Genomic DNA, 12,277 nt, shown 5'->3' on the forward strand with positions numbered 1-12,277 from the left:
AGAGAATTTTATTGATGTCTCTGTAGCCAAAAGACTGAATGTTTCCTTTTGTTTGCCCTCACTTGTGAAATTGATCTCCACAAATGGCTCCGCAATTTTTGGTGGTCATATCCAGTTCCAGAATGAGAATGTGATTCTTTTGATTGGAGCACTAGACATTGAGGACGTTTTAGTTTGGTCACTTTCCGACACATTGGTACTTTTGGAACGTTCATAGACAAAGCTACATGTTCAGGTAATTAATTGGTTGTCAGACCATATCGCCCAGTGGGGGATCATCTTACATCTTACTTTCGCGGTCTCTGCAATTTTTCCTCCTTTGCCTCTTCCTTACCAGGACTTTGCAAAGACACTAAGTTAACATCAACCTTTGGACTGCTCCATACCCCTTCTTCCAAGTACTCCCTTTCAGCCATAAAGGATAAACTCTCCCTGTGAGGTGATGTCTGCTTTTAAGTATAAAAAAATTTGGAAAGGAGGTTCATCTGGAAATATATTTCCAGCCGATCATCTCATCTGCAGATCTGCGTCGGGGTCCAGAGAACATTTCTGCTATTTTGGATTAATACGATTTATGTATTGGTCCCAAAGACCTCTCTACAATGAAAATTATTACTGCTTGTTCATTACAAATTACTCAAGTAGTAGCTCCTCTTATGGCCCTGACTAGAAAAAATTCTATTTCTTGAAACTGGACGGATTCTTATGTTCAAGCCTCCCAGGAACTTGAATCTTGTTTCTCCACTACTGTAGTCTTACACCATCCTGATGTTGACATTCCATTTTACTTGAAGTGGCTGCCTTTGCTGTTTGAGTAGGAGCAGTTCTGTTCACAAAATTTCTCTGAATCAATAAATCATCCCTAAGGATCCTTCTTCAAGAAATTCTCTTCAGAAGTTGGAAATATCCTCTGTGATCATGAGCTTTCAGTCATAAAATAAGCTCTAAAGGAATGGCAACATCTACTTGAAGGAGCTAAGTTCCTGATGATTTCTATTCGGACTATATACTGTACATGTGGAATATCTACAGTCAGACCAGCTGCTGGATTCCTGTCATTCTTGTCTTTCTCCTCACAGTTTGAATTCATCATTGCCTACCGCTCTGCTGAGAAAAAATAGAGTACTGATGTCCTATCCAACGCATTTAATCCATGTGATGTGTCTGAAGATACCCCATCACATGTAATGAACCTGAACATTCTCTAGATTCAAAAGCACTCCGCCCGGAAGTTTTATCTTTGGCCCAATCTTCTCTCTGGTCATCCAGATGTTAAAGGAACTGCTGAAGTCCTTTTTCATTTCTACTTTAGGCCCCAATGGAAACAAGACGGCAAAGAATTTTTGGCATCTTGTCCTTAGTGTGCACACTTCAACTCTCATTTGCGTTTTATGCCTGTTCTCTTCAGCATCTTCATAAACCACAATAAACCTAGGTTGCGACTTCTATGAACTTTGTCACTGAGCTCCCTGAGGGTTCACTACTATTTAGTTCGTAGTGTACTGTTTCTCTAAGATGACTTGTTTTGGGCTATTACCAGGACTTCCATTTGCTCCACAGTTGACCCTTGTGTTTTTCAAATAGTTTCTGATTCCACTATTCCACTTTGTCTTAGGGGGTACACTAACGCTAACGAGATCGCTGATGCGTCACCGATTTTGTGACGCATCAGCGATCTCGCTGTGTGTGGCATGCATCAGCGACCACCCCCCTGTCGGGTATCGCTGATCGTGTAGGAATGTCCTGGGCCATTTTTTTGATCGTTGGTCTTGGTCATCCCTGCGTGTGGCAGTGGGAGACCAACGATCAGTGAGCTCCCAGCGCTGTAAGCAGACGCTGGGAGCTGGTATCCAGGGTAAATAGCGGGTAACTAAGCACACGTGTCCCTTAGTTACCCGCTGTGTACCCTGGATACCAGCGTGCTCGTGCTGGGAGCTGGTATCCAAGGTAAACAGCGGGTATTCTAAGCGCCGCGCGCTTAGTTACCCACTGTTTACCTTGGAAACCAGCTCCCAGCACAAGCACGCTGGTATCCAGGGTAAACAGCGGGTATCTAAGCGATGCGCACGCTTAGTTACCCGCTATTTACCCAGGTTACCAGCTTCTCGCTGGTCCTGATCGTTGGTGAGTCTGCCTGTTTGAGAGCTCACCAGCGATCATGTAGCGACGCACCAGCAATCCTGACCAGGTCGTATCGTTGTCGGGATCGGTGGTGCGTCGTTTAGTGTGACGGGGGGCCTTTACTCTGGTGTACAGTTTGTTTCTAGGTTCCCAGAAAATTCACAGCACGAATCTAAAAATTTCTTCAGACTTCTCAGCCTATCACTTTCAATCAGTCAATGGAGCAATATGTCCAAATTTTCTCCATTTCCAATCAAGATGCCTCCCTGAGCCAAATTTGTCCACAACAATTCAGGGTCTTAATCTTCTGATAAAGAAGTGTATAGTCAACAACCTGCTTTTCTTCAACCAATCACATCAAAACATCAGCTTCCTGCTGTGAACAGCATCTCTCAGAACATTCATAACTTTTGATCTGATGTGTAGTCCAAAGTGCGATGGACACAGTTGACTTGTTTCCAGGGCTGTGGAGTCGGAGTCGGAGCTCATTTTGGTGGAGTCGGAGTTGGAGTCGGTATAAAATGGACCGACTCCGACTCCTAAAATATATAATAAATTGGGTACAGTAGTTCAATGCAGGATGTGCTGAATATTTTTTCATAGGAGTTTGGGAAAGTTATGAAATGTCCTATAAATGGCTGTTATATTCCTGATCTAAGGCTACATTCACACACAGCGTTTTTCCTGTGTTTTTTGAGGATACGTTTTTCAGCTGCAAAAGTTGATCATCTTTTTAAAAAACTGCATCACCTGAAAGGTTTTTGAGCTCATAGATAATGTTTTCAATAGCAAAAACAGATTAGAAATCTGCTCTATCTATCCATTTATCCATATCTGTCTATCCAAATCGTATCTGTACCAAAAAGAATGAAAACCGGGTAGTACACCAATATATATTCTGTTCTATCTAAATATCTTGATTATTGGATCATAAAAATGATTAAATGTCTGAGGTTCACATTGTACTACAATACATTTTTCACTTAAATATAAGCAATATGTGTCGGAGTCGTGGAGTCGGAGTCGGTGTAAGGGAAATTGAGGAGTCGGAGTCGCAGGTTTGGCTTACCGACTCCACAGCCCTGCTTGTTTCCATCATTTCTTTCGGAGATGAGGTTTGGCTGTCCACCAACAACATCCATTTAAAGACTAGTTACAAGAAGTTGGCTCCTAAATTCATTGGTCCATTCCAGATTATTCAGTAAATTTAAATATTGCCACTTTCCATTTGAGGCTAATTGTAAAGAGGTTTGTAGGAACCTTAACTTGACAGACGATCCCAAAGAGATGTGCTCGTTCTACAAAAGGGATATTAATGCTCCAATCTTGTTCTGGAAACTTGAAGTCAAGCATCCTTTTTCTTTTGTATGTACTATTTTGGGAGGGACACAATAAATCCCCCCTTTTTAGAACTATTGCTCACCTTTCTCAGTTCTAAAGCCAAGCCCTGCTACCTTTTACTATAGCAACTTCCCTTTGCTGTGGTTTGAGGTTTCTCAAGTAGCTCTGCAAAGTCCTATGACATTATTACCCAAGGCCTTTGAAGACTGACTCGGGTAACTATGGAGTTTGCCTCTCCATCCATCTCTCTCAGCTGACAATCCTATCTTCTGCAAACTTTTGTTTACCAAGTATCTGCATTCACTTTCTGACACAGATCAGCTGTCAACCCTACTGTAATTAATACAAGCTCATCTCTGGTGCTGTTCACACTAAACACTGCTGCAACAGTATGTATGTTCTCTAGAAGCAAGTATTCAGTTTGCCTGTTTCATCACTGCTGCCTGTGGCTAACCATTTATTTGCTGATTATTATTACTGTCTGCGGCAAGTATAGCAACCTCTTTTTGGTGCTGTTGACACTGCAAATGCTGGTGCAACAGTGTTTATCTTTTTAATAAGGAAGTATTCAGTTTGCTTGTTAATCATTATTGCCTTCATTCCTACTAAGGACCATTTGTCTGCTGATGGCATACCACGCTGTCTTTAACCAATTGCTTGCTGCTATTCCTGGGCTGACTATATATGTCTACACTCCCGAATCTGTGTCTTCTGATGCTTGTTCGAATTTGTAGAGCCCATTTCCCAGATTTCAGAGCACCCATCTAAGGACTGCAGGAGATAGTGAAACATTTTGGCAATAACTCTTTATCACATTTAGAATTTCATTATTCTAAGTATAATCAAGTTTAATAAGTGTCTTTTGTGGTAGGGTAAGCAATGTGTTCAGATTCTAACAGCGTGTATGTTTGCCTCCTGCAGGTACTATTACCAAAGAGGTATTTTAGCAAAAGTGGAAGGCCAACGTCTTGTATATCAGTTCAAAGAAATGCCAAAGGATCTTGTATACATTGACGAGGAGGAATCGAGCTCTGCTGAATACTCAGGAAATTTGCATTCTCCAGTTTCTACTCCCAATAGAAATCAAGCACGAATGTCTAAAGTCTCTCCAAATGCTGTACCAAGAGGATGCTCAACCACTGTTGTAAGGTCACCCAAATCATCAAAAGGCAAAGAACTAGAGGAGTTTAGCCAGCAACAATTATTACCATCAGATATGCTGAGGACAGTGACTCCTACGCCATCACCTCATCCAACTCAGCTATATCGGACAGTCCAACTAATGTCTGGGCAGCCTATTCCTGATCATGGCCTAACATGCACCATTCAGAATGATAACATGTCTTCTGTACAGGCAATCAGGTGAGGTACCCTTGGAGTATAATGGCAATAGTACAATTTCAAGACTAGGATTTTATAGTACTATGTATTACATTCCAGAAACCAGGCCACTTCAATGGACACTATCCTTAGTTCAGTGGTTATCATTAAAGGGGACATCCAGGACTTTGGAAAAAAAAAAGTACCTATACACTAACAGGCAAGTACTTGCTACTTACCTGCCTGTTGTGGCCAGCGCCGTTCTGCTGTTGTCTACTGTCGTCTTGCTGATTGACAGCTGTCTCCCCACTACCTAACTGTTCAGCGAAGACCAGCAGCGGGCACAACAGGCAGCAGGTAGGTAGCAACTATCTGCTGGTTTTAACTTAGGCAAATGTTATTATTTTTTTTTTTTTTTTACAAAGTTCCTCATATCCCCTTTAACACACAAGTTCATTTGTACATGAAATGTGTAGACACTTGGCCCTGATTCATCAAAGTGATTACGCTAGAATTGTGGTTTAAATCACTTTGAAAAGTTCTTAAATTTTGTGACACATTTTGCAAAGTTTGTTGTTTTCATGCTAATATCGTACAGCACCATCAAGGTGAACATGGATGGGGTGGGACGAGGGCGTGACGCCACAGCTCGTCTAATTCATGACTAGCAGACCTCTTGACTGGACTAAGATTTGTGGCGAGGTGCACGCTACTTGTCAGATGGTCCTGATTCATTAAGAAGTGTGTGCCTCCTAATGAATCGAGAGACTCTGACTCAAACATTCCGTCATAAAGATTGGTGGTGTTCACACTAGTCTTGATGAATCTGAGCCTTTGTCTTGTGGTCTTGTACTTGTTCTGCGACCACTGTTAGTCTGCTGCAATACCTAGGCATGAGTAATACACAAAACATTTTAATTATCAAGAAAAAGGTGTCCATTTTCAAAACAGTAAGGCTGTGTGCCCACGTTGCGTTTTTTTAAGCGTTTCCGCAGCGCTTTTAGACAAGCGTTTCTGCTGCGGAAATGCTTAAGAAAAGCATCTAATGTAATAGAATGGAAAACGCACATGTTGTGCTAATGGTGCGTTTTTTTCCGCCGTGGAAACGCTTAGTGGAAAAAAAACGCATCATGTTCATTAATTGTGCGGAAACGCACTCGATTCCGCATACATACACTGCAATTGCAAAAACGCATAGGAAAACGCATGTCAAAACTCTTGACAATCTCGCCAAAAACGCTTGTCAAAAAGCGCATGCGTTTTCCCTGGCAAGGGCATGCGTTTCTGCTCAGGAAAAAAACCCTTGAAAAACGCTACGTGGGCACATAGCCTAAATTGAACATTTGCTTGTTTTTTACAAACACTTTCCAACTACACCTTTCTCTAAAGATGGGAGTAACTGTTTAAATGTATACGAAAAAGTCACTTCCTGCTAAAATGTCACATGAACCTTGCCAGACCAGGCAAAGGCCTCACTTTCCAAGTGAAAGCTGTCCTGCAGCTGTGGGCCATATACCATGAGTCTTAAGATATACATACTATACAATGTCCATTCCGAGGAATGCAGTACAATAATGCTGCTTCACTCCATATTTGTATTTGTTCTGTTTTATACCTGTGTTTGAATATTGATATCTGTGTGTTCTAGAACGATCCAGTCTCCAGGCCAGGTCCCAGTTGTTGTGTCCCCAGGAAATCAACAGCTGCATACTGTAACACTCCAAACTGTGCCTCTCACCACAGTGATAACAAGCACAGACCCCACCGCTCTGGCAGGGTCACAGAAATTTATACTTCAAGCCATTCCTTCGGGACAACCTATTTCTGTACTCAAGGATAATATGGTGCTACACCCTCAGAGAGCCGGATCGCCTCCACCGTCCATTGTCCTGAGCTCTAGCCAGGTCCAGCAGGTTCTTAATGGCAGTGTTCAGGGGCTTTGCAATGGAACAGTCAGTGTGCCTTCATCTCCAGCCTTCAGTGCAGCCACTCCAGTAATGACCTTCTCAACCAGCCCTTCACCTCTGGTTAACCAAACTCCAGGCACTGTCATCACATCAGTTATCAAATCCCCAGAGACCAAACAAACTCTTGTTCCTCTCACCAATGATCAAGGTCCCCAGGAAGACGCAGAGGAAACTGCTGAGCAAACTGAGCAGAAATTTCAGCCTCCGTGTGTACTAGTGGTAGCAAATCCAAATGGATTTCCAACCCAGATGGAAATTAAAAAGGAATACGACCCATGGGAGTTTGACTCAAATTAATAATATAGATAATTTCTATATATTTAAGATTTTCCAAATGTGACGGGCTCTTCCTCAATATTCTCTCTCTATAATTTTTTTTTTTTTTAAAGAGCATCTATATTTTCATAAATCCTCTTCCCCAATATGTGATACTCTAGCAGTAAAACTTTTAATTTCTGTTCAGTTAGTTTTGATTTTTTTAAGGTTTTTATGGAATCTTAATCAGGAAAGTCAATATTCTTCATAAAGAATTCCACTTGGGCATATCGCTTATTCCAGGACCCAGATGTTGAAGGAACGTGCCTTTATTGTTCTATACAGACAATATGTAACTGTTAATGATGCAAATATTTTTAAGCTGTTTTTGACAATCTTCCGGTGCGCTTTCTGTAAATTCTATTTTGTTAGTCTGTAAATAAGAAAAGCCAATACAGCCGTCTGTTTCTGATCTATGACTACTTAAGGCCAGAATATCCGAAGTATCCGATGTAACGTCACTGAGGTTTTGCACTGTTCTAAAGACCTTTCTTTCCAGTCTTTTCCATGTCTTACTCTGTTCTGTCTTTTAGCAATAACTACTGTGCCTTTGTGTGATCCAGCTATACATTACATTGGAATATTGCAGGTATCATGAAAGCGATGTAATGGTATAGAGGAGCTTTTTTTTTTTTTTTTTCTTTTTTTTATATATACTTGTAAATAATGTATATTTACTTACTGGATACAAATGCTGAATATCAAATAAATACAAACATAATTTCTGTGCATTCAGAGAAATTCCAACCAAGCAAATTATTTTATAAACTCAAGAGATCCATATATGTTTAGAGTTCAGATGCTATACTATATTGATAGAGATGGAATTTGTATTTAAAAGAAAACGTTTAACTGTTGAAATACTTTTCAAGCTGTTTTTTGTATTTTTAATTGGTTTATTAAAAAATAAATCTATGTTCACAGAAAAACTTTTACCGTAGATACCTGCTTTCAATTTATTTATTTTTTTAGCTCGAAAAGAGTTGTGAAAATAATGAGATTTGCTCCTCTGGGTTCCATACTGGAGTCTTGTTCACTGAATCATCTATGATTCCTAAATGGTATGGTATTGGGCTATTAATGACTTGGTTGCTATAGCTAAAACATACATTTAGGCCATGTTCGCACGTAGCGTAAATGCTGCGGTTTTCCATTACATTTTTTTGTGCAGAAATTAGCTGCATTTAATAGTTTATGCAAAGTGAATGTGATTTCATCTAAAGTTGTGCCTGTATTTAGCAATTGGTCAAATGCCGCTTAGAGACAATTGATGGCCACCAATTTAGAAAAGATACTGAACTAATGGTATTTTTACCAATGATGACGGACCTGAGTTCTGACTCTGGGACTTATTGTTTTCACACTTTAGAACATAGAAGCAATCATTCATACATAATATAAGGTGTTTGGGAACAACATCATTCACTGCTTTTATTCTAACCGTTTATACAATAATGTTAGCCATATTTAACGATCAAGGAACTCTGTCAGTAGGATCATCCCTCCTAAGCCGTCTATTTGTACATTCAGGTTGTATATAGTTGAATAAATTGATACCTTGATATCTGATATCTTATTCCAGAGAGATCTATGCTTTTTTAATATGTAAATGAGCTGTTAAGATCTATGGACCAGACATAGATCTTCCTGAGAATATGCCTCCAGAGATTATTACAAATGAAAGGAGTTGTTACCTGTGTGAGACATGTAATGACTGACAGTCTGCTCTCCTGATATACATGTATCACATTGATAATACCCCCTTTCATTTACAATAGGCCTTGGAAGCTAATTCTCGTGCAGATCAGTGTCCGGCCCATAGATGTTAACCGCTCTCTTACATATAAGAATACCATGGATTTTTCTAGAATAAGACATCGAATTGCAGATATCAAGGTATCATTTTATTCAGTTTGATGCCCCTATAGACTGCTTAAGAGGGTTCATCCTACTGACAGATTCCTTTAAAAACTAAATATAGAAACCGTTGGAATATAAGCAATGAGTGATGACGTATGCTTCAAAGGGAATCTGTCACCACATTTGAGCTATCTAAACTAGTAATATGGACATACAGGTTATAGACTGCTGAAGACAGTGATCCTTGTGTGTCCATATCAGATGCCTTGTTGTTGAGAAATTCTCTTTTATCACTTTATATAAATGACGTCTTCCAGGCTCTGGGGAGGATGGTGCCTCTGCTCTTCATCGCCATATATCTCGCTTCCCATCAGCATCACTTTGTCCCTGTGACGTCTTGAGAGTAATTCTTGCTTGTGCATATTACTGTTCTCTTCTTTCCTCCTCAGTCTTCCACCCTTCTATGGACACAGGCATCAAGTGCCTTCTGCGCCGGTGCCGTTCCCAGTGATTATACGCTCCATAGCAATGTGACATCTGTAAGCTGGCCAGTTGTTCTGTTAGACACTTTATAAATCAGGCACAGAGTACCTAATTTATTGAGTTGTGTGTTCCATAGGGGAACAGGTGAATCCTCCATTGGGCCCCTAAGCAGGAGTAGGTGCCCCAACCCACAATATGAGCAGTAGTTGGCACAATACACTTGATTGACTATGTACAGACAAAAAAAACTGACTGGCACATCCAAACTAATGTGAATAGGTGCATACCAAGAGGAGCTACCCCCATATACAATATACAAAGAATGGTTGCACTCTATCATGCTAAGGCATGTCAATGTGGAATATATGTAATTAGAATTGCAATACAGCTTTAGAATTATAGAAAAAATATATTCACCCAGGAATTCAGACATAAGCCTTAGAGAGGTATTCACACAGTGTAGGTACCCATCAGATTTGAGGCCGCCTTGACGTTGGCTGGTGGGCAGATAATATTTGGCCAAATTTTATGCTAAGAGTCTCATATATTTTTTCTATAATTCTAAAGCTGTATTGCAATTCTAATTACATATATTCCACATTGACATGCCTTAGCATGATAGAGTGCAACCATTCTTTGTATATATGTACAGACCAAGGCGGCATCTCATTTAATAAACATCAGTTTGTGATTTATATAGAATCATTGGTAAATTTGTCAATGAAGGAAATGTAATATTTGCTTGGAGCTAAACAGAGGTTAAAAAAAACTCACTATTATTATTATTATACATTTATATAGCGCCATTTATTCCATGGCGCTTTACATGTGAAAGACTCTAATGTTGCCAGTGGGCCCTTAGCAACACAGTATGACACTGATACACAGCAGGTGAAATAAGCATGGGATACAATTTTCTAAGTAAATATATTTCTAAAGGTGCTATTGACATGGAAGTCTCATGAGATGTCGGTAACAACCCATCCAATCCACATAGGCAAAGAAATCAAACCACAGATGTCCATAAATTGTCATAATGAGAAATGACATGATAAAATGTATTAAACACGCTTGATGAAATTTTAAAGGGTGTATAACAAAAATTTACCTTAGCACTAACAGGCAGGTAATTGCAACTTGCCTGCCTGTTGTGCACGGCGCCGTTCTTCACTGTTACAGAGTGATCACACTCCGCTCCTGCTGATGATTCAGAAGCCTCTGCTGCCGTCACGTCTACAGAGTGTAGGCTTCTTTTCTACTCCGCTCTGTTGAGGGGGCAGGATTTCCGAGGGCATTCTGATTGACAGCCGGATCCCCGCTTCCTAACTGGGGGAGCTGGCTGTCAATCAGAATAACCTTGGAAGTCTCGACCTGGTGCTTCAGCAGAGGCAGCTGAATCCCCAGCAGGAGCGGTATCATAGAATCGTAGAGTTGGAAGGGACCTCCTGGGCCATCTGGTCCAACCCCCTGCTCAAAGCAGGATTCGCTAAATCATCCCAGTCAGATGTCTGTCCAGCCTCTGTTTGAAGACTTCCATTGAAGGAGATCTCACCACTTCTTGTGGCAGCTTGTTCCACTCATTGATCACTCTGTCAAAAAGTTTTTTCTAATATCTAATCTGTGTCTTCTCCCATTCAGTTTCATCCCATTGCTTCTAGTCTTTCATTGTGCAAATGAGAATAAAGTTGATCCTTCTACAATGTGACAGCCCTTTAGATATTTATAGACAGCTATTAAGTCTCCTCTCAGTCTTCTCTTTTGCAAACTAAACATTCCCAAATCCTGCAACCTTTCCTCATAAGACAGGGTTTGCAGACCGGTCACCATTCTGGTCGCTCTTTTCTGAACTTGCTCCAGTTTGTTGATGTCTTTTTTAAAATGTGGTGCCCCAAACTGGACACAATATTCCAGATGAGGTCTGACCAAAGAGGAGTAGAGGGAAATAATGACTTCCCGTGATCTAGACTGTATGCTTCTGTTAATACATCCTAGAATTGCATTTGCCTTTTTTGCTGCTGCATCACACTGTTGACTCATATTCAGTCTGTGATCTATTAGTATACCTGTGATCTATTAGTATACCCAAGTCTTTTTCACATGTGCTGTTGCTTATCCCTATTCCTCCCATTCTTTATATGCTTTTTTCATTTTTATTGCCCAGATGTAGTACTTTGCATTTTTCCCTGTTAAAAACCATTCTGTTAGTTGCTGCCCACTTCTCCAGTTTATTTATATCTTTTTGAAACCTCTCTCTCTCTTCTCTAGTATTAGCTATCCCTCCTAGCTTTGTGTCATCAGCAAATGTAATCAGTTTACCCTCAATTCCTTCATCTAAATCATTGATAAAGATGTTGAACAATACAGGGCCCAGGACAGAGCCCTGTGGTACCCCACTTGAGACATTCTTCCAACTGGGTGTGCAACCATTTACGACCACTCTTTGGGTCCGATCACTAAGCCAGTTATGAATCCACCTAACAGTTGCCTTGTCCATTCCATACTTAGTCATTTTTTCAATAAGGATTGTATGAGATACTTTGTCAAATGCTTTGCTGAAGTCAAGATATACTATATCTACAGCATTTCCTTGATCCACCCAATCAGTGATTCCGTCATAGAAGGAAATTAAGTTAGTCTGACATGACTTATTAGTTACAAACCCATGCTGACTGTTAAATCACTTCATTCTTATCCAGGTACTGACATACATGTTGTTGAATAATTTGTTCAAAGATCTTTCCTGGTATAGAAGTCAGACTCACCGGCCTATAGTTGCCTAGGTCCACCTTCTTCCCCTTTTTGAAGATAGGAACAACATTTGCTCTTCTCCAGTCTTCTGGGACTTCTCCTGTTCTCCAAGAATTTTCAAA

The 12,277-nt window shown here is 40.4% G+C and overlaps 1 protein-coding gene across 6 annotated transcripts in view; it reads left to right on the forward strand.

The window, feature by feature from the left end:
- Positions 1 to 7,993, forward strand: part of ELF1 (E74 like ETS transcription factor 1) — a 186,183-nt gene extending 178,190 nt beyond the window's left edge. For all 6 annotated transcript variants that reach the window (XM_073580331.1, XM_073580329.1, XM_073580332.1 and 3 more), the window contains 2 exons: positions 4,384 to 4,824; positions 6,431 to 7,993. In XM_073580331.1, the coding sequence (XP_073436432.1) occupies positions 4,384 to 4,824; positions 6,431 to 7,046 (1,057 nt within the window). In that variant the 3' untranslated portion in view covers positions 7,047 to 7,993. The remainder of the gene's footprint in view (positions 1 to 4,383; positions 4,825 to 6,430) is intronic.
- The last annotated feature ends 4,284 nt before the right edge of the window (positions 7,994 to 12,277 follow it).

This window comes from Dendrobates tinctorius, unplaced genomic scaffold (assembly GCF_039654945.1).
Source record: "Dendrobates tinctorius isolate UK_male_01 unplaced genomic scaffold, ASM3965494v1 ptg000064l, whole genome shotgun sequence".
Classification (NCBI taxonomy): Eukaryota; Metazoa; Chordata; class Amphibia; order Anura; family Dendrobatidae; genus Dendrobates; species Dendrobates tinctorius.